Genomic DNA, 23,433 nt, shown 5'->3' on the forward strand with positions numbered 1-23,433 from the left:
ACACCTAGCTATTATTTAGTCACACTAATGCTGAAAGATGTATTAATTGATTGATGTACTTGGTTAGCCAAAATTTTGGCAATCGGGGAAAAAAACATGACAACAATTTTCATACAAAAATACAGGATTTCCTTCAATCTTACCTTTCAAAAGAACATAGTTTATTGGAACAACATTGCTTAATGGATAGATATGTCCCTAGGGTCCTGATGTGTCTCTTGGCTGGGGAACAGCATACAGGACATATCTTGAAGAGTTCCATCAATTTCGAGTGGAACACGAGGTACTTCGTCTGACAGTGTGGATCATCTTTCCTACGGAAAAATCGAGAGAAAATTCACAAAGAATACACAAAAGTCAAAAGCACAGGAAAAATTCCAATCTGCATGATCTGTGTTGGTGATGACTATATAAAAGGATCAGTTTTGTGGACTGGTCAATATCACTGGTAAATTTACAAGGCTGTTTTTTAAAAATGATCGCACAAGCTGTTGCCAGTGTTGGGCCCCTTTTTATAGAAATTCCTGGAAATAACATTTAGATGCTATATTGTTTTTTATTATGTTGAGATGGCTTATATCAGATTACATGATTATGTTTTAGACAACCTTCTTCAATGCAAGGACACTGTAGTGTTACATAAATGTAGTAAAATACTCACTCATTATCATTATCAATGAAGTTGAATTCTTCATCAGAGACCTCCTCGCTGCTGATGTCGCTCTCTGCTGGTTCATAGCTCTTGTCAAGGGGATCAACCGTATCTTCAAGAGATTCATCATCAGACGATTCTGACCCAGGTCCATCCTCCATTTCATTTGAAGCTGATTTGGCTTGAGGGCAATTTCCTGTGGCTATGTTTGGAAGGTGGTCAGGGTCAGTTCCAGTTGGTGTTCCTGTAAAATTCAATATACATGTAGCATTAGAACATGCAATATCATATCGATTTTATGTTAAAACTAATCGGATAGATTCTTGACAGTGAGACAACATGCAGATGCTGTGAAAATTTCCCGTGTTCAGTTCCAACATATTATCTCGACATTGACGGAGATCTTTCACAGTTTGTCTTTTTCATTTCTCTGAAAACATCATTTCATAAAAGCTTTACCTGATGAGGAAACATTTGGCTTGACATCAATGCTGGAAATGCTGCACACCTTTTCATCTGTTTGTGTTCCTGAATATAAAAACAAAAAGTTTCTCAAACTTGTCTCAGTTCCCTAATAAATTCTATTGTGTTCAATTTGGCAAAAGCTACTTGTTTATGGAGTCGCCCTGTTTTATGACCAATATTAGTATATTATGCTTTAAAAATACTTACCTATTGAGACTGTCACCTTGGTCTTTGGTTTTTCATAATTCGTCTGCACCCTCATCGAACGATGCTTTGGTCGCCGAATTCGCCTATTCACTTGGGTGAATTGACTTTTGGTCTGACAAGGCTGAAAAGGTGGAGTAAAGAGCTCAAATAAAAACCATTGCCAAAACTTTGTTTCATGAATTCAACTTTTTGCTATGCATAGTCAAGTCTAGTTACATGGCTGCTTGTTGTAAAGTCTGTTCCGAAATATTGAGTAAAAGAGACAAAATGTTTTCTTTTACCTGGAAGGCAATGATGATGGGGGAAATTTTTACTGTTCCATCCAGAGTAATGTCAGCTTGTTAGTTTGATTCTCAACTCACCACAGATTCCTGACCACCATCTTCATCATCACTGACATCAGCTTCGATAGCAGCTTGGAAATCCATGGCTTCCTTCCAAGCACCAGCAGCCTCCACGTCCTATGTAATTGTAAAAAGAATGAAATTATTGCCAGTGATTGTCCCACATGTCAGTCTATACCCCTGATTATCTCGTCTTATATTGTCTAACTGCTCTATGCATCCGTCAGGAAGTAAGGAAATGTATGGGCCTTAAACTGTCATGACTGTTACTGTGTGATGCTTCATACATAGGCCTACAATGAGTACAATGCATAATAAGCATAACAAGAATGTAAACAAAACATGACTTACTCGTTTTCTCTCCCTTATCACGACGGCATTTCGACTTCCAGTCAATTTGGGGGTCGTAAAAATGTCTGATGAAGGACCAGGAACTGGGGTGAGAGGGCTTCGTGTAGCTTTCGGACGTTCTGTGACTGCAGGGGTCCCGTGTTTCGGCTTGCTGGGGAGAAGTGAAACAGACGGGATCGCATCGTCGGCCAGGCTCCAGTTCACTTTGATGTCCTTGGCATCTTTCTGATATGCCTTCGCCAGCATTTCTTTCTGCATTTGCCTGGACACACTGTTGGTCATATCGTCGGGAAAATGTTCACTACATATCACTGCATTTTTGGTCCAAACGAAATCTGAACGGGAGTGGGAAACGACCCTGCACCAAGCTTTAAATCTCCGAGAATCATCAGCTCTATCAGGAAACAAATGCGCTCCGATTTCACTATTTGATGTGGTGTTGCCGCATCCATAAACAACACATCGTTTTCCCCGGTCTTTCCTCAGCTTCTTCAGGGTTTTAGTCCTCTTCTCCGGCGGTTCGGCAGTATCTTCACTTGTACAATCCATCGCAATCTTTCAGTATATGCCGCTGATGAGAACATTTTACCTTTATGTAGCCTGTAGGGGCCTAAGTTCCTAGTTAATCCCATTGTTTAGCCCGATAATCCCTCTAATTAGCATTCAGGAACATGGTTCGTCTGACACCTTTGGCTTATCAGCACCGCTGTCAAAACACGATATGGGTGTCCATCTCGTGACGTCATCCAACATGGCGGCCGTTATTGGAATTTCTTTAGCAGAGACAAGACCACAATTGATTTTTTAAGCCTTTTAGCAGTTAAATTGTCAATGTTTGACCGCGACGCATCAAAGAATGCGTCAAGTAGTGAAACTGAAATTCGGATATGATATACGGGTTAGTCTTGCGAGTAACTGGTGCGATGGAAATTGGTGATTGACCACGGAAATTTTTTTATAATCGACAAATTAGATAGACTTTGATATTTCCACTGTTTTCAGCCAACTGGCAGAAAAAACTCAAAACACGCCCCGTATTACCCAATTAGCAAAATTCGAAATTAATTTTTTCATCAAATAATTTATTTATATCTGTAGACTTGCCACAGCAAATATTTTTTCAATACCTCTCCAAATATGTACTTGAGAGTAAAAAACATGCACTCGTCTAATTGATAGGCCTCGACCCTCCAACCTATGAATATTCATTAGTGGTCTTGTCTCAGCAGGCTCGTAGCAGACGATGGATTTGGAAATTTTAAAACGCTAATTAAAAAATAACTATCCGTAGGAAAATAATTATTTTCATTCAGGATTGATTAAATGACTGCCATTAACCCATTTCTAAAGTTTTATCAGTACATCAAATATCTATGAAGTCTCTCTTTAAGAATACGCAGTTTACATAGATGTTAAGGTTATGTAACTGTTGGTCGACTGGGCAATTATTCCAATAGCTTCCCTTTAACCGCTAGGTCTATGAACTTGAAACTTTGTACACATAACCCCCCCCCCCCCCCAGGTCAGGTGACCTCTGACTCTGACTTTCAGTCCAATTGGATTCTTGACCTGGCCACCAGGGGGCCAAAAGTTGTGACCTAAAAAGTGTGATATCTCGTTTATGATTGACTTATTTTCGCTTAATTTTTTATGGCAGGAACTCCTAGCTAGGATACATCACAGGGTTTTTGATTTTAGCTAATTTTCAAGGTCGCTGAGGTCAGATGGGGTAAATTGGCGGTTTAAGGGTAACTATGGCATGTTTCTTAACCACTGAAGCTATGAACTTGAAATTCGGTACACATTACCCCCTAAATCAGATGACCTCTGACACTAGATTTCGGTCTGATATGATTCTCGACTTGGCCACCAGGGGGCCAAAACTAAAAAGGGTACAAAGTGCAATATCACGCTTATTAGTGACTTGTTTTCAATGATATTTAGTTACTTGGTATCGATGATATTATTATGGTAGGTACTCCAAGAAACGATACATCACATGTCATACCGACTTTGGTTTGACCTACTAAACATGTAGCATGTTTGCCAGGATGAATTCCTTACCACCAAATATCTATACGGTGAGTACAATGGCCCGTGGCCGTTTCATTTAAAGGTGTTATGGTGCCATTGTGCCTTTTGGCACTTTTGATGATTTTCCAACTATGCTCTTGGCCCCAGGGGGCACTTCATGTCAAAAATTACTTTTGGCTATATCCCATGATTTCTGCTAGCTAAAATAAAGAAATTTTTACTTAGGACACTGCTCAAAGGACTTCATCACATAATACCCAGGTTTTTTATTCGACCTACTTTTCATGGTCACAGGGGTCAAATACCCTAAATTGATCATTATTGGTTTCTGGAGCATGTCTCCATAACTATTGAGTTATATGATGGTCTATGGTGCCATTGTGTACTTCGGCACTTTTGCTGGTCAGCCAAAAAGGTCCCTTTTTCTCACAAACTACTTTAGCTATATCTCATGAATGATGCGCGTAGTTGGAGTCCTCAGAGCAAACTTTAAGATCATGTCACCTTCAGCGTGTGTGGGCTGAAGGATTATGCTCGCTTTGTGATGCTATTTTTTTGTGCCATTGAGCTGAGAAGAATAATATTATTCATTGGAATCAAAACTGGTAAAAACAGCCAAGATATTGAAGCTTGGGCCTCGGTTGTTATATTCTTTGGTTTACGGGCACCCTGAAAGTTACCCGAGGTACGGAGGGCGAAATAAATTATGTATAACGTATCTTTTTCTTCAAATTTTACCCGATGAATAACAGGTATATTGGATGTGCAGGGTATATTTTTTCATCGAATTATGGGTCGCTCTATCATTGTTTTGCACCTCAGCTCAGTTTGTAGCTTGATTAAAATAGACTTCATCATGGCTTCCAGTGAATTGCCCAAGAGAGCTGTGGGATCAAAGGAAACTTGCCGTGACCAGACTCTTTATTTTGAAGACTCCGGGTTGCCCAACCATAATCCGCCAAAATATGGCACTATATAAATTTTGCCCGCTACGGAGGGTAACATGCCGAATGTCACCCCGCCGGGATGCAATGTCTCCCGAGACTTTGCGAGGTGGCAATATCTATTATCTTGCACCAAAAGTCATTGTTTATTTTAAGAATAGGCCTACACTTAATAGACTTATTCGGGTAATAGAAACACCAGGTGTGGCGAGCACACTAGTTTCACCATCATCTAGAACATGGCGCGTCAGTTGATATCGGCTATTTACGTGGAGATGCCAACGTCTTAGAAAACACTGGTTGCGGCACATATCAACTTATAATATGCTATCAAAACTCGACAGAAATGCTCGTGAATTCAGTGTGTATTTGGCAGTATCGTATGACTGTCAATTTTTCCACGAGAAACGATTCACTCTTCGCATATTATGTAAATATTGCCCGCCATGGAGTGTAACATGCCGAATGTCGTCACGCCGGGAGACATGGCAAAATGTCGACCGGCTGGAGCGGGCAACATTGTGTATATCACACTGTCACGTGACGTTCACGGAATCTCACTTGAGGTATGAGATATACATTATATACTGTTAACAATATTACATTACAACTTAAAGTCATTTTAGTATTCCTATCATAAACATGTAGGTATGGATAGTTAATCATTATTTAAGATACCAATCAGGTGAATCCAAAGAAATAAAGGTGCCGGCTTAATTCAAGCTGGCTGCAGTCATCTCCAGGCTGACCCTGGAGGCAAAGAAGCATACTAACGTTTTAAAAAATATTGATCTTTTTCCTGATTTAAAACCACTGTTTTAGTAGTCTTAATAATGTTGTTGGTCTTCACAAGCAACAAATTGCGGAGAATTCTTAGATAAAATTGGAGATTGTTTCCTGGGGTCTGAACACACATTTGTACATACTTGAATTATGATTTCTTTTATCAAAATATAAGTATATTTTTCATATTTGCAGGTGGTAGCGCATCATGAGGATCTTCTGTCCCAGGCCACCGGAGTTGAAACTTTGGAAGGGGTCCTGCAGATGATGCAGACAAGAATTCAGTCTCTTTTAGCTGCAGTTGAAAGGTACAAATGCATTACATAATTTGTAAAATTATTATTATTAAATTATTATGTAAGCCTGGTGGATGATCAAGATACACTGGCCATTTTTTTTCATACCATTTTTTTCTACCATTACTTAACTCTGGAGTACTTCAGCTAACACTTTTAATAGCCAGTGCTGCTGAAATTCAACGTTCCTGTCGGTCAACTTTTATATGCTTTGCTTGGGTGACACTAATTTATGAAATTTTCTTGTCTCCAATAGAGGATCCTCTCCCATAATCATCGCTGCCAAATATCTAAAGATAGCAGATAACCAGCATTGCTGACTTTTCCTTTAATGCCTGGATACACTACAGTGCATCTTGTCATCTCTTTTTAGAATCAGAAGTAAAATTACTGAGCCCTTCAACAAAATTTTGACCAGAACGGCGCAGCTGAGAAGGCTACAAGTAAGTTAAAATGATCCAGTTGTGAGTTTGTCTTCAAAAGACCAATTTGAGTTGAATGACAATGAAGAATCTCCTTCTGTGCAACCAGTTCAACAAAGTGAGGTGGGGCATTATGTTTTCAGCTGGTTTCCGCCATCAACATGGCCGCCAGGAAGCCATCTTTCCCATTCTGGACTATACCTCAAGAACAGGTGGCCGATTGATCTCTTATTTTTATGGTGTAATGGAGTGGATGGTGGGAGGTTCCCTATCGATTTTGGTCATGCTCCAGAATTCAATATGGCCACCACAAGGCCATCTTAGATTTCGCATTCTGAACTATAACTCAAGAACAGGTGGCCTGACTGATCTCTAATTTCTATGGTGTAATGGGGTGAATAGGAAAACGGTCCCTATCGATTTTGGATCCGACCCAAAATCCAAGATGGGCACCATCTTTTTTGGTATTCTGCACTATAACTCGAGATTCGAGTGTGTGACAGACCTGAAACTTATGTGGTGAAATGTCCTAGGGTAGAGGAGGTTCCCTATCAATTTTGGACTCGACCCCAAATCCAAGATGGCCGCCACGCCAACAAAGTTAGTTTTTGGCATTCCGCCCGATAACTCAAGAACCAAGTGTGTGACAGACCTGAAACTTCTGTGGTGTGTTGACCTAGTGTAGGGGAGGTTCCCTATCAATTTTGAGCTAACATGGCCGCCATCTTGGTTTTTCGCATTCTGCCCCACAACTCAAGAACCAAGTGAGTGACAGACCTGAAACATCTGTGGTGTGATGACCTAGTGTAGGGAAAGTTCTCTAACGATTTTGGACCCGATCCAAAATCGAACATGGCCACCAGGCCGCCATCTTTGTTTTTCGCATTCTCCCCCATAACTTCAGAACTGAGTGAGTGACACGCCTGAAACTTCTGTGGTGTGGTGGCCTAGTGTAGGGGAGTTTCCTATAGATGTATGACCTGACATGATATCTAATATGGCTGCCAGGCTGCAATCTTTCCTTTACACCCCATAACTTCAAAACCAGTTTAGTGACAGGCCTGTATTTTTGGTGCCCGCGGAGCCGGGGCATACATTGCAATTGCCCTCGATCACGTTATATATATAGTTATCTCCCTGCTTTCCGAAAAATGTGGGGAGATATTGTATTAATTACCGTTCACCGTCAGCCCGTCTCCTAGGCCATTCAACGTACTAACTTGAAACGTTGGTTCATAATTGATACACCTCCACTGAAGTGCACAACACCCTTAAAATTTCAATCCAACTCGGTCTCTTGCCAAGATATGAAAATTTGTGTCTTATCATACATGTTTTTGGCTCACCGTCTAGGTGAGTTTATACAATACCACAGTGTCCATCATCCATCATCGCCGTCGTCGTCTCCTTTTTCAAAAACAGTGGCACGTTTCTTAACCGCTAGGGCTATGAACTTGATACTTTGTACACAAGACCCCTTAGGTCAGGCGACCTCTGACAATGAATTTCAGTCCGATATGATTCTTAACTTGGCCACCAGGGGGCTAGAAGTGGAAACCTAAAAAGTGTGATATCTCTCTTATGAGTGACCCGTTTTTGATAAGATTTGTATGGTAGGTACTCCCAGCAAGGATACATAACATCTCTTACGGGTTTTTGATTTGACATAGTTTTCAAGGTCACAGAGGTCAAATGGTGTAAATTGGTGTAAATTGGACGTTTGAGTGTAACTATGGCACGTTTCTTAACCCCTAAACCTATGAACTGGAAATTTAGTGCACATGACTCCCTTTGTCATATAACCGCAGACACAAAATTTTTATTTGATCTGATTCTTGACTTGGCCACCATGGGGCCAAATCTAAAAAAGGTAAAAGGTCAAATATCTTGCTAATTAGTGACTTGTTTTCGATGAAATTTTTATGGTAGGTACTCCTAGCGAGAATACATCACATATCTAATGGGTTTTTGGATTTGGATGGGTGTGAATTGGCCATTTCAGTGTAACTATGGCACGTTTCTCAACCGCAAAAGCTATGAACTTGAAATTTGGTACACATGACTCTCTACATCATGTAACCTTGGACACCGAATTTCGATCTGAATCTCGACTTGGCCATCAGGGGACCAAGACTAAAAAAAGGGAAAAGTGCAATATCTCACTTATTAGTGACTTGTTTTCGATGATATTTTTATGGTAGTTACTCCAAGCAACGATACATCACATGTCGTACCGACTTTGGTTTGACCTATATAATACTATTCATGTAGCCTGTTTCTTAACCAGGGTGAATTACTAACCACCAAGTATCTACGATGTGCACAATTGCCCTTGGCTATTTCATTGATTTGACCTACTTTTGAAGGTCACAGAGGTCACTTGGCGTAAATTGGCCGTTAGGGTGTAACTATGGCATGTTTCTTTTAACCGCTAAAGCTATGATCTTGAAACTTAGTTCACATGAACCCCAAGATTAGGTAACCTCCGCCGCCGGATTTCGGTCAGATCTGCATTATGTTCATGATCCACTGAATTATGGTTCGTCTGATGGTGTGTGTACACTGGTGGCAGAATCTCCCCTTATGTTACCTTCCCCTAATGCAAGTATCAACGTGTGACTTAAACCCTCCCCCCAGAAGGGGTCGACACCTCTTCACGATCTTAAAGATTCTTAATGTGTAAGCATCCCCGCCTCTTCACGTGCATTTCTCTTCAAAACGTCAAAGCAACGACATACCAGGGCAGAAGATGGCCAACAGGGCATCACCCTGGTGTCTACTTATGTAGTATATCTTTGCTTCAAAACTGTTTGACATGCTATCGCCACATATGATTTGTATTGAATAATAATTATTCAAATGCACACTTATATCAAAACATCCTAAGCCTTTTTGAACAAAGAACTTACCTTCAAAATTGACGTATTTTAGCGTATTTATAGTGCGGAGCCTTCTTCGTCATGCATGTCATGCCTAACATAACCTGTTTACCTCCCACTTGAAAGCCTGCACCTCCACGCTGTGAACAGGTGAAAGAACGCCACATCTGTCGAAAAAAACTCACTGTTTCCTTCATTGATTTATAAAAAACCATTTATAACCTCTGTTTGCTTGAAATAAAGAACCCTTGGTCGCTATAAAATTTGTATTTTAACCTAATAGAAGTGTTATCTAAAGGTCAGAGGTCGACTTGATATTTCACCTGTATCAAGTCCCAAGAATGCACATGCTGCGCGTACTGCAACTCACATCGGCAAGATTTCACTCCTTGAAAATAAGAAAATGACAAGACATCGTGGCAAAGATTTTATTGTAATCGACAGGTTTTCACTGCTAGTTGGAATCGTTTAAGCTTCATCAGGTTGAGGACATCTTCGGCTCAAGAATCGATGCTAATTCGATGTTGATGCTTGTCGACCCTTATGGGGGGAGGGTATAAGATGCACATTGATACTTGCAGAATAAACATGTGCCAGAAACACACTGGAAATCAAACTGGTTGCAGATCAACAACTGCTGGAAAAATGCCAGCTTACTTTTTTGTGAATTACAGTTTTCAGACTTCGACCGTTCAGTAACAGAGGAGATTGCCACTCCCTGGCAAGGTCTTTGGTGGTTGGCCGTGCATTTAGTCAATGTGACTATATATCAGCTGTACCCAGCTGATACATGTAGATAGAGAGCTCCTCACAGTGGAAGAGCTTTTCTGATATCGCATTAAGTAATTTGTTTTCATTTTCCGTTTGGCCAGGAAGCATGTGATCTCTTACGAAGGATCATCAGAATATTGTATTTGAGTCGGAGATTACATAGTCAACTCCAGGGAGGCGCGAGAGAGATCACCAAAGCAGCCCAGAGTTTGAATGAACTTGATTATCTATCTGAAGGGGTGGACCTCGCCGGCATTGAAGTGCTGGAGCAAGACAGGCGGTTCATCAAGCAGGCTAGGAAGGATGTGGAGAGTCAAGCACAGAGAATGCTGGCTCTTGGTATGGAGACAGAGGTAAAGTCATTTCTGGATTTGGTTACTTTAAACCTCCTTTTTGACTCATCGTAGGGGAGTCTATATCCTGTTTCAAGAGCATGGCATCTTAACTTCACTGTTAGTGACACCAATAGTGTGAGCCCCCAGTGCTGGTAAAAAAAAAAGAAAAAACATCCAAAACCTTTTGTGAATAGCAAAGTGACAGTAGTACCTAGTGACGTCATTAGCTGGGTTTATAATAGGAGTGGTTAAAGCAAGAAATTAAAAAAACCGTCTACATTCGCGGTTGGGTATTTTATAAGGGTTAAAACACTGACTCTTGAGGTCAAGGTTGACTAATACAACTATCATTTAATAGCTTGTAACCCTAACCCCCCAAGGGTTTGACACCTCATCACCTTGATATCAATTTAAAGGGTCGAATTCAGCATCCGTTCACCACATTTAACCCTTTCAGGACTGAATATTTTTAGCATCCAAAATCGAAAGTTTTTGAAATCAAACTATCGGCTTTGTAAGAATCGCTATGAAGTTTGCATGAATAGAAAAGGTATTCATTCCCCAGGATGTCGGGAATCCCCTCCGAGCAGTTATAAATGCGGATCGACATTAGAAATGACTGGAAAACCAATGTAGTGAAAAGATTGTCGATCTCGCATTTCTGCGAGACTCGTCCACAATTTTGCGAGACTCGTCCTGAAAGGGTTAACAAAAGAATAATCAAGTTATCATGTCGATGGCAAGGCCATCACCAATCTCCTCACATCTGAAATTTGAAATTGCTGTTGTAGGTTATCGTCCATTAGAAATTCCCTATACCGAACTATCAAATAACTTCAACAAACTGTTCCAATGTCATTTTTTCAGAATCAGACTCAAGTTGCGACATCTTTGCAAGTGTTTCATAATCTTGGTACTCTGCAATTAACCGTTGAGAAAGTGGTCAATGACTGTCATCATAATCTCTACAAAAGTGTTCAAGCTGCTTTAGAGGTCAAAAGCTTCATTGGTTCTGGACAGGGCCAAGGAAAAGGCCCAGGTCGGGCATCCTTACCAGCAACTGGGAACACTGCAGCATTCCGAGCTTCACTCTGGACCAATATGGAGAAGTTGATGGACAACATCTATTCATCATGTGCCCAGGTGCAGCATCTACAGAAGGTGCTCGCCAAGAAGAGGGATCCCGTCACTCACATCTGCTTCATAGATGAACTTTCCAAGGTATCTATTACAATTTTAGCTTAGTTTTATGCTTCCTGATCTGCAAAAATATTTATTAGCAAAACTATCAACTCCAGTAATAACTGGCTTTCTCAATGATTCACTGTACCTCACCTGGTACATTGCTGTGCATTGATCTGTATATGAGACCACTGAGCTACATGTATAAACTTCTAACTTTGTACACATGATCCCTTAAGTCAGATGACCTCTGACACTGAATTTTGGTCCGAATCAATTCTTAATTTGGCCACCAGGGGGCCAAGCATAAAAAGTGTGATATCTCCCTTATTAATGATCCATTTTCGATGAAAAGTTAATAGTAGGTACTTTTAGCAAAGATACATCATGTATCTAACAGGATACGTTTTGACCTCCTCTCGAAGGTCGAATAGTTTGAATAGGCTGTAACTATGACACTTTTAAAGCAAGGCATTTTTTGAAAATAACGTGACCCACTCTGTAATACCATGATTAACTGTAATTGGGGTTGTGACATGCTCGTTGATAAGAGGGTCCAGTCGGTCGTTCATAGTAAGCAGTGAACTGAACAAGAGATTCGATTGTGGTCATAAATTCAATGATCATTCTGACCAGTTTTATCCTCTGAAATTCTTTTATGCCGAGGTATCAATTTCAATGGAGGAGGTGTGATAGTGATAGTTTCTGTAATTTTACGATGTTTATAATCGTACATGATTCCTTACTATTAACACATGTGGTCATGAATGCATCATGAGATAAATATTGTTTGTTTTCGTAGCAACTGTCCCACGTCTTATGGTGACCCTGTGATGGGTTTACTTTATGCAGTTTCCATGTATTCTTCCTTTTTGCAAGTTTTGTCTTCACTTTCAGGACGGCCCAGTTAATGTATTGAAAACCTTTTGGCTGAAAGTGACAGAGATGCTTACTAATGAGTTTTCAGCTGCTGCCAGTGGTAAGATTCTAGTTGTGTTAAAATTTCATGTTAAACAGCAGGAAATGTTTGCTATTAGTGCCAAGTAAAACAACATTTTGGCATTCATGAAAAAACATTTTTTTAATCACATACAAGATATTTACGTGATAATTCGTGCTGTGGCATTCGCACATGATACTATTGTTAAACGGGATTACAAACGTCATTACACAATTACTTGTGTAAATGATGATAAGTGATGCATTATCACGCGATACTAATGTGTAAATTTGCAGATAACTAACCTAGAATTATGCGATAAATATAGAGGTTGCTCACTGTCCTCAAATCAAACTGGGAGTCAAGGCATTGAAAAGCTGGTCGTGCTCATCCGACAAGAACTGACTTGAAAACGTGTTACACTTTTGTCGATGTAACGTCATTTGACTAAAGCACCAGCCAAACAAAGAATTCAAATTGCTGCAACCTCTGATTTAAATTGCGTACGATATTCACTCATTTATGGGGGTCATTGCTTAACATTTTTCGATTATAAGCTATGTTATGTGTGACAAACGGATCTCTCTTTTCGATAATCACTGGGTTTGATCATCATGATCATCGGGGTGCATATGCACTCTGATGTCACCTTGTATCAGTGACTGTCTTTCTTTGTGGAGCATACTATAAACGAAGATCCAGACTAATTGAAAATTCCTAGTTAAGTTTTCAAGAGCATTGTGTTGTAAACAATACAAAAATGTTGTCCAGTTCTATCCTGTATGTACCTATTTTTTTATTCAGATTCTTACATATATGGCAACATTATGTGTATTTTGTTTGTTCTTTCTCTCCTAGGTTCCACATTCTTGAAGCAAGCATTTGAAGGTGAATACCCAAAGCTTCTTCGTCTTTACAATGATCTGTGGAGGAGATTACAGCAGTTCAGTGATTACATGAATGTGACTGTTACTTCCAGTTTACCGGACGTTGACCTCACAGTAGGAATGGATCTTTTGGTGGAATCTGGCGCAGAGAAGGAAATATTTGAGTAAGTTGTCACAAAAAGCTAATTTTGCTGTCATTTGGTGATATGAATAAAGAGTAGTAAATGCTTTTATCTAAAACTCCATGTACATTTACACTTGGCCTTTCTGTACAGAATTGAAGTAAAAGCATTTGCTAGCCTTTATTCATATCACCCAATAGCTCAGCTGACGAAGTCAGCAGAGCTGATAAAATAACTATTCAGAATGGTGTCTATCCCTCCATCCATCAACGTAGGCACACATTTTGCAACCATAAGACCTAGAGATTTCAACATCACTACTATAATGGACGTAGAGCTGAAATAGTTTGTCGCACATCTCCTCCGTCAGTTCAGATCAGATAACCTCGAAACTTTTCCTGAAAGTCGTGGTTGATATGGAGAAGGTCCTCGCCGGGTTAAATGGGTAAACTTTGTAGCGGTCTCGGAGAAATAGCATTTTTTGTTCTTTCTATATATGGGCATACTCATTAGAGATGGGAACAGGAAGACAACAAGAAAATTGAGATCTTTAACTCTATCGCTCCCATGACCACATATTCACAGTCAGTTTACCGATTGCGGCTGAATCCCATGGCCGTATGTATACGGCTCCCCTTAAACTCTTTTTGAAAAAGTGCCAAAGCACCTATGTCATTCGAACACAATCGGCATTGTGTAGGCTGTAATGAAGATATATTCAACTGCAATTTCTGTTACTCTTGCTGTTTTTAGGTGTCCCTTTCATCAGAATCTTATGCACTTCCAATAGATAGCAAAAATGGCATCTGAGAAAGGCTGTTTTAAATGCATTCGTACGTCACAGCGACGTCATACACTTTTCTAAACACACCTACCAGGCCAGCTAACTTTTCAGTCTTGGGGGACAAGAGGCTTTCTCTTGATATTTTATGGCCGTAATCATGGTCAAAAACTAGCTACACCCATGCCTACTTGGATAAGAGGTGCCATATATCTATCTATAAGTAATACATTTATTATACAGGGTGGTCCAGAAAAAAACGCAATCAGATACTTCCACTACCAGGGATTGATATCAGTGGATGGGGAATCTCTCTTGGAGAGGAATGATACCAAAATCGCTCGATTTGGTTCAGTAGTTTTTGTTTTGGAGCCTATTTCGTGACACAGACGGGCTTCATTCGCACATAGGAAAAATCGAACTGTGCCGGTTAATTGAACTTAGTAAGTAGGTGGATTAAATGTTAGGTAATAATGCTGAGGTGAGATAATGTCGACAAGGTTCCCAGTGACCATTTGCAACTGAGTTAAGGTCGTGTTAGCCCTCAGCACACTAGCACACCACCGAGATGTTTGTAACCTACAACAGAAGCATTCCGTTTTTCTACACTGAACCTGGCCAAGGGACTCCAACCATGCTTCACAAGAACGTCTCTACAACAAAATCTACTGAACAGAATCAATCGGCCTTGGTATCATTCTTCTTCTAGATAGATTCCCCATGTACTGGTATCAATGGTTTTTAACCCCCCTGGTAGTGGAAGTATCTGGTTGCATTTTTTCTGGACCACACTTTATAGGCTCCAAAGCCAAAGAGAAATATTGCATGAATGTACATTCTTGAAGTATGCTGCCTGTAATTTGGGAGACTTTTGATACAATTTTCCTGGTGATCCAGATAAAAAAATTTTACCAAAAATCCTTTCGCTGCAATTTATTTGAGGTGTTTAATGGATTGATTGGACTTGGCAAGTCCAAGAATTAAAAAAGACTACGTAATTCTATTCTAAACATTCTCAGGGCCTCCATTGGGCAAGAAATCTCGGACTAAGACTATTCAATGCCATTAAAAAGTATCACTTTAATTTGATTTTAGATTTAATCCATACTTGGTGACACTGTATATTGCGTCGTGCATTTACTTGAATTGCATCGTGATGCATGAGACAGGTGTTTCAGGCTGTTGTGGCCTAATTAATGGTGCATCAAACCGAAATAATGGTCTATTGTATCAAAAATCCTAGTTTTGAGGTTGATTCTCAATGAGCATTCCAGAGGTAATGTTTGAAGTAATTCTATTCTAATGATATTGATGATCTCCTCATTTCAGTCCAGAGAAAGCTCTAAGAGACTCCCTTGGATTATTTGAGACGGCATATCTATCCCGATCTCTCTCCCGTCTGTTTGACCCAATCAACCTCGTTTTCCCTGGTGGGTCCATTAATCCACCGACAACAGAGGAGGTGGAGGGAATTGCCAAAACAATATCAAGGTATATGTACAGCTCATTTAATTATTACTTACTACCAAGAATTGATATTAATTTAAATCCCTTTTTAGTTCTTATGGTGCTTCATCCCTCATGGGACCGTAGGCCACAACATATTTTCTCCACTTTCATCTATCTTATCATTTGACCTATATACTGGCCAAACGTCACTTCATTTTCCCGTCATTGTCGATCACCATGTGGTCCTAGTGGCGGCTACAGTTGCTTCTCCTATGTGGTAGCCATTTGGGGGCAGTCCCGTGGATGCGAAAGGCATGTCCAAGTCCCTGATGCCACGTTTAGTCCTTGGTCACCGTCACGATCCGTCGTCTTTCGACATGAATGGCACATTTCAATGAAGGTACGGAACTCAAACTTGGCACGCATGTACTCCTTGGTGACCGCTTCTCAGACATGGAATTGGAACCGTTTTGCAGCCAGGGTGCAAAACATTGAAAGAGAAAAAATGCAATAACTCCTTTAATGCTGTTCCGAAACATTTTACATTTTTGGCTCACGGTAGGGGAGTCTGCAGTGTCCATCGTTGTCGTCGTCCGTCGTATCCTATTTCTAAAACAGTGGCACGTTTCTAGGGCTATGGACTCAAAACTTTGTTTGCATGACCCCCTGGTCAGATGACCTTTGACACTGAATTTCGGTCCGGTCTGATTCTTGACTTGGCCACTAGGGGGCCAAAACTGAAAACATAAATAGTGTGATATCTCACTTATTACGGATTAGTTGTTGGTAAAAATTTTATGGTAGATACTCTTAGCAAGGATACATCTCATATGGTACGGGTTTTTGATTTGACCTACTTGTCAAGGTCACAGAGGTCAAATGGCGTAAATTGGCCATTTGAGCGTAACTGTGGCACGTTTCTTTACCAATAAAGCTATGAACTTGAAATTTGGTACACATGACTCCCTACATCATATAACCTCTGACAACGAACTTCGGTCTGATCTGATTCTCGACTTGGCCACCAGGGGGCCAAAACTAAAAAAAGTAAAAAGTGCAATATCTCGCGTAATAGTGACGTGTTTTCAATTTTATTTTTATGGTAGGTACTCAGAGTAATGATACATCACATATCCTACGGGTTTTCAATTTGACCTTATTTTCAAGGTCACAGACGTCAAATGGTGTGAATTGGCCGTTTGTGTGTAACTATGGCACGTTTCTTAACCACTAAAGCTATGAACTTTAAACTTGGTACACATGACCCCCTAGGTCAGATGACCTTTGACACTGATTTTCGGTCCGGTCTGATACAAAAATTTGAATAGTGCCATATCTCGCTTATTACTGATTAGTTTTTGGTAAAAATTTTATGGTTGATACTCTAAGCAAGGATACATCACATTTGGTACGGGTTTTTGATTTGACGTACTTGTCAAGGTCACAGAGGTCAAATGGCGTAAATTGGCCATTTGAGCATAACTGTGGCACGTTTGTTAACTCCTAAGGCTATGAACTTGAGACTTTGTACAAAGAACCCCCTAGGTCAGCTGGCCTCTGACCCTGAATTTCAGTTCGGTCTGATTCTCAACTTTGCCACCAGGGGGCCAAAAGTGAAAACCTAGAAAGTGTGATATCTCGCTTATTAGTTATTCGTTTTCAATAACATTTTTATGGTAGGTTCTCCTAGCAAGGATACATCACATATCATATACGTTTTTGATTTGACTTGCTTTTCAAGGTCACAGAAGTCAAATGCGTAAATTGGTCGTTTGAGTGTAAGTATTGCACTTAACCACTAAAGCTATGAACTTGAAATTTGGTACACATGACTCCCTACGTCAATGACTCCCTACATCATGTAACCTCGGACACCGAATTTCGATCTGATCTGGTAATCAACTTGGCCACCAGGAGGCCAAAACTAAAACAGGTAAAAAGTGCAATATCTCGTTTATTAGTGACTTGTTTTTGATGATATTTTTATGGTAGGTACTCCAAGCAACGATACATCACATGTCATACCGACTTTGGTTTGACCTATACACTATACATGTTGCATGTTTCTTAACCAGGATGAATTCCTAGCCACCAAATATTTATACGGTGAGCACAATGGCCCTTGGCCGTTTCATTATGGTAGCTATTACTAGCAAGAATACATCACAGGCAGGTTTTCATTTGACCAAATTTCTGAGGTCACGGAGGTCAAATGGCGTTCATTGGCTGTTTTAGTGCAACTGTGGCATGTTTTTAGCTCACCTCTTAGCAGAGGTGAGCTTATCCCATACCGTGGCGTCCGTCGTCCGTCGTCGTCGTCGTCGTCGTCGTCGTCGTCGTCGTCGTCGTCGTCGTCGTCGTCGTCGTCCGTCGTCGTCCGTCGTCCGTTAGCAGGGCACGTTTCGTAACTGTTAGAGCTATTGAGTTGAAACTTGGTACACATGTACCCTTATGTAATGACACCTTGGAGACCAAGTTTCGGTCCGATTCGTTTCATGGTTTGGCCACCAGGGGGCCAAACGTTAAAAGTGAAAATATGCAATATCTCCCTTAATAGTAGTCGGGAAATTTTGAAAAAAATATGGTAGGTACTTCTAGCAAAGGTGCATCATATATCCTCCGGGTTTTTGATTTGACCTCCTTTTCAAGGTCACAGAGGTCAAATGGTGTAAATTGGCCGTTTGGATGTAACGATGGCACGTTTCTAAACTGCAATGACTATTGATACCAAATTTGGTACACATTTACCCCTTAGTCAGGTGATCTCAGGGACTGAAGTTTGGTCCAATATGATTCACCACTTGACCACCAGGGGGCAAAATCCAAAAACCTTAAAAATGTGATTATTCCTTAACTTCTTGCCCGATTGCCACCAATTTGATATCATGGGTACATCTAACCACCATACAGTATATGTCACACAGGTTTTTAATTTGACCTTCTTGTCAAGGTCACAGAGGTCAAATGGCGTAAATTCGCTGTCAGGCCGTAACTATGGCACGTTTCTTAACTGCAATGACTATTGATCACAAATTAAGTACACATGTACCCCTTGGTCAGGTGATCTCAGGTACCGAAGTTTGGTGCGATCTGATCTGCCGTTTGGCCTCCAGGGAGGGGGCCAAATTCTAAATACTTCAAAATGCCATTATTCCTAGTAATGACTTGCCCGATTGGCACCAATTTTATATCATAGGTACATCTAATTCTAACAACCATTCAATGTGTCACCCGGGTCTTCTTTGATTTGACCTACTTTTCAAGGTCACAGAGGTCGAATGTACTGTAAATTGGCCATTTTGGGGAAATTGTAATTGCTTGGACCTACATCAAACCTAACACTACATGACACAATACAATGCTCTTTATCCATCTTTCCTCCACATGAGGTGAGCACAATGGCCCTGGCCATTTCATTTAACCACTGTGGCTATGAACTGAAAACTTGGTACACATGGTTTTGGTACGTCAATCAATATCGACAGTGAGGTATCAATTTATAATCTAAAATATCTCAAATTAAACAACAAAAAATGTGGTTTTTTTAAGTGCTTTTTGACAGCTTCCACATTTTGCACCAACCCAGGCGGTTATGGTTAACCGCTGTCTTCAAAACGAGGCTTCGTTTGCGCATAGTGCATTTACACTGTAAATCCAGGTATTTTAGAACATTACGTTTCTAATTCTAGAGCACTTGATCCCGATTCGGATTTTATTCTATCTTCCCTCCAGATAACAATGCAGTCTGTGTCACTCTAGGTAGAGGTTAATTACCAGAATATGTACTATGCTATATATATATCATTGTTCAGTGTAGCTAGGACTACTCTAACTGGAAACATGGTTGATTTTTGAAAATAGGGACTTTGATGAACAAAAATTTTACAAAGATTGTACAAGTTATTTTGTTCTTAGGACGCTTTATATTTTGACCAATTTTGTTAGACCTTTGACAAACTGATAATTAGGTCTGTGACAACATGAATATATGAGCAGTTTTTGCAGTGAAATGTCGTATCTTACAAAAAAAGACGATTTGTAAGCTCTCTCTTTGCATTAATCTGCAAAATATAGTGTTTCAATATTGGCCGAAGTCTTGCCTAAATTGTTGAAACTCACTGCCAGATTGATGACTTTGATTGCCTAAACAAGAATATATATATGCTATTTTGCCAAGAGATCATTTATCTTCGAAGAAAAAATTGTTTTTTGAACCCCACTTTCACAAAAACTAGTGAAATGTCAGAAACTTTATTCTGAGGATGCTTTGTATTTGGGCTAATTTTGTTGAAACTTTGACTGACTAATGATTGGGTTTGTGCGAACTTGAATAATTATAGTATTGAAATGTCTCATTTTACAAAAAAAGGAGGATTTGTGAACACTCTCTTTGCATAACCTACAAATGGAGAGCTTGAAAAGTCATGGAGTCCTGACAAAATTTCTCAAACCTATTCTGCAATAAAGCGCAACCAACGGCCATTGTAAATTGGTCTACATAGCAACACATAGTTGACATGTGATTCTCTTTAAAAAATCGATGACATTTAATTTTTGGATTATGGAGCCTTCTTGGTAAATCCACTATTCCAGAGCATTTGGAATTCCATTTAAAGTATTGAACACTGTAAATTTCACAAATGATTTTAATTTCACAGTTCCAAAATATTGTGCACTATATACTGTAGATCGGAAAAACTTTGTGTGCAGAATATTTTCGCGAACTTTGCAAGTTGGTCCGGCTCGCAAAAATACTCTGCCGCAAAAATCTCTTGCTTTTAGCTTGAAATCCATGTCATTGTTGCCATGTTTTCACAAAGGCACGTACTGCATACAGCTTGGCCCAACGAAGGCCTATGTGTATACCCCGCCCAATTAGCACCTGTTATAATTACACCTAACTAAAATAACTTTTGCTTACTAATTGCTCATATTATGGTAAGTAGGGGAAATTTTACACTACAGTCCACATACGCTTAGAGCTAGAGTCAAAATAAACAGTTTAAATTTTCTTGGAAAAAAATTCTTCACTTGCGAAAATATTTTGCCGCGAATAATATGTCCAACGTGAGGCATTCGCGAAAATTACATGCCACGAATATTTTCTGTTCTTCAGTAACAGCTGCGCACCGCAACTGAATGCGTTTGAGTGATCAGTCTGGATGCGCAAAACACTGCATCTTGCCCGAGGAGGTGGTACGCTAACCGATCGGCAAAGCTGCAGCGCTTCATCAAACGATGAGAACAAGACAAAAATGAGAACACGACAAAAATGCCTTACTTTTATAGCTTTAAAATCATTATTCTTCAGTCAATTTTAAAATTTAAAAGAGCTATTTATTTGCTGGTGAACTCTCATTCCCAAAAGCGATGCTGCACTATTTCATCTTTTACATCTTTAGTGGGGAGGAAATATTCCCAAGATACACGAACTGAACAGCTAATCCCTCATAATCCCTAGGCAATATTGATAAAATTGTCCCACCGAAAGGGCTCAAACGGGGGGGGGGAGGGGGGAGTCCTCACGGAAAAATCATCAAGGGCAGGGAAATGTAATGAATATTTCTCACGTCTGTTAAAGAGGTTGAATAGCGCCTCCAGAAGCAAGCAACAGCGTCACCCGTAGCAGAAATAAGAACTGCTTAGTGACGTCATGGTTTCCATATACGGCATCTCATTTGCATATTTTTACAACCTTATTTACTACGAGTTATAAATATGCCAGTAGCACGTGGATCATGCCGGGCGGCGCTGTCAGGTGTTTCCACTATGGGTTACATAATTGGCTACAAAGAGGCCAGTGTTCTAGTAAATGAAGTTAGCAATGATAGCGAAAGAATGTTAGTGTATGTTACGCAGTCAATAGCGATAGTAGTGAGTTTGAGAGAGGAGAAAATGGAAAATGTAGAGAATACTAGGATGGATTTCGAGTCCCAAGAAGAAACTTTGCAAAGTTTTCATCAAACTGATAATCATATTCCTTCCTTCTCTGTCTCCAACAATTAAAAGTTGCTGCAGTCAACCTGATGCGTTTATCCGCGAGCGAATCGACGAGACGAGGCATTTTTCAAGCATCCGAATGGTACCTTACAGATCCGCAAGGGGCGCGTTACCGAAAATGTTGCAAAAATCAATAACGTGATCGTAAATATTGTCATATTTTTCAAGATGAGAGTATGTAAATGATACGCAAACGGTAAACCAATGAAAGGCCAGTATCTATTGAACCTTACAAGTGATTTGGGGGCCTTGAAACTCCTTATATTTATCAATGAAACCTTATTCCCGCCTAAGGTTTTGACCGGGCCGTGCAAAACTCCCCTTTTTTCCCGGGCAGTTCCCTTTAATCTATAATCACAAGTTGCTATGGTAACCACTTCATGTCCATAGTTTGTCTTTAGTGCTTTATGCACCAGCACCCGCATATATTTGTACATACTGAATCTGTCTGATATCTACCGCAATCTTCCCAGCATAATACGCCATAAAAACATGAATTCCCAGCATGAATTGTCAACTTTAGTCTTTAGTCTTTTGTTAAAATGCCCCCCTCCCTCCCTCCCTGTAGTGTAATAAGTATTTTACTTCTTTTCATTTTCAGTGAATTAAATGTAGCTAGCGTGGACACACATCTCAGTATAACTGTGGCAAAGAATGTGGCTAAAACGGTCCAACTCTACGCAGTTAAGTGTGAACAGTTGGTAAGTTTCCTCCAGCCCTTGATGTTTTGGTTCATCTCCCCTCACTTGACCTGCTACTACACTAGATAATGCATTGATGATAGATAATAAGGCCTACAAACTGAAGTGCTCTACTAGTGTACAATATATTTCACTAAAGTTCTGGTAAGTCTCCCCTCACTTGACCTGTCACTGAGTTCAATGAGTTCTGGTAAGTCTCCCCTCACTTGGCCTGTCACTGAGTTCACTGAGTTCTGGTAAGTCTCCCCTTACTTGACCTGTCTCTAATTTCACTGAGAAGTCTTCCCTCGCTTGAAATGTCACCGGTTCATTGAGTTCTTTAGTCTCCCCTCACATGACCTGTCACTGCGTTCACTGAGTTCTGGTAAGTCTCCCCTAACTTGATTTTTGAGTTGACTATGCCGTGTCTGCGTGTTGACTGTTGTGGATTGCACGTACGTGGCTCCCATTTCTGACAGTGAGCGGTATAAGATGAGTTGACTTTGCATTATGGTCCCCAGACAGTCTCTGGAGACCAAATTGATATCACTCAGGTTCTGGTATTTTCTGTTATCTGTTATTTTGTTCCACCGATATATATTTATTGAGGTAGTCTAGCAAAACGACGAAATAAACCAAAAATCAACACCCAAATACCATCAAACTATATTCGTTCCATTCAACATTGCAAAAGGATTTTCAAAGTTCTGATCATTTCGAAGCTTTTGAGGCGTTTTTTTGTTCTGATTTTCACAAGAGTGATCCGAGGCTATGGTGACGTCACGTATTCGAACTGATTGGATTTTATGTCGTTCATACTCTACCCAGGTCAGACTTTTGCATGTGTACTCCATTCGGACACACCCGAGGAAGAAATAATCTATTTATAATAGAAATCTCTTAGCTAGT

General features: G+C 40.1%; 1 protein-coding gene and 1 long non-coding RNA gene across 2 annotated transcripts in view; one reads left to right on the forward strand and one right to left on the reverse strand.

Moving 5' to 3' along the window:
- The window catches only part of LOC135491736 (conserved oligomeric Golgi complex subunit 5-like), a 123,946-nt gene that overhangs the window by 26,887 nt on the left and 73,626 nt on the right, over positions 1-23,433 (forward strand). The window contains exons 3-10 of the mRNA XM_064777838.1: positions 5,976-6,088; positions 6,450-6,519; positions 10,250-10,501; positions 11,351-11,704; positions 12,563-12,644; positions 13,464-13,656; positions 15,725-15,886; positions 22,446-22,545. Of these exons, the coding sequence (XP_064633908.1) occupies positions 5,976-6,088; positions 6,450-6,519; positions 10,250-10,501; positions 11,351-11,704; positions 12,563-12,644; positions 13,464-13,656; positions 15,725-15,886; positions 22,446-22,545 (1,326 nt within the window). The remainder of the gene's footprint in view (positions 1-5,975; positions 6,089-6,449; positions 6,520-10,249; positions 10,502-11,350; positions 11,705-12,562; positions 12,645-13,463; positions 13,657-15,724; positions 15,887-22,445; positions 22,546-23,433) is intronic.
- LOC135491011 (uncharacterized) lies at positions 1,370-2,115 on the reverse strand. The gene is made up of 3 exons (XR_010447770.1): positions 2,020-2,115; positions 1,687-1,785; positions 1,370-1,445 (listed from the first exon to the last, which is right to left on the reverse strand). It is a non-coding gene; the product is annotated as an uncharacterized LOC135491011 (long non-coding RNA).

The sequence above is a fragment of the Lineus longissimus genome, chromosome 7 (assembly GCF_910592395.1).
Source record: "Lineus longissimus chromosome 7, tnLinLong1.2, whole genome shotgun sequence".
NCBI classification, from domain to species: Eukaryota; Metazoa; Nemertea; class Pilidiophora; order Heteronemertea; family Lineidae; genus Lineus; species Lineus longissimus.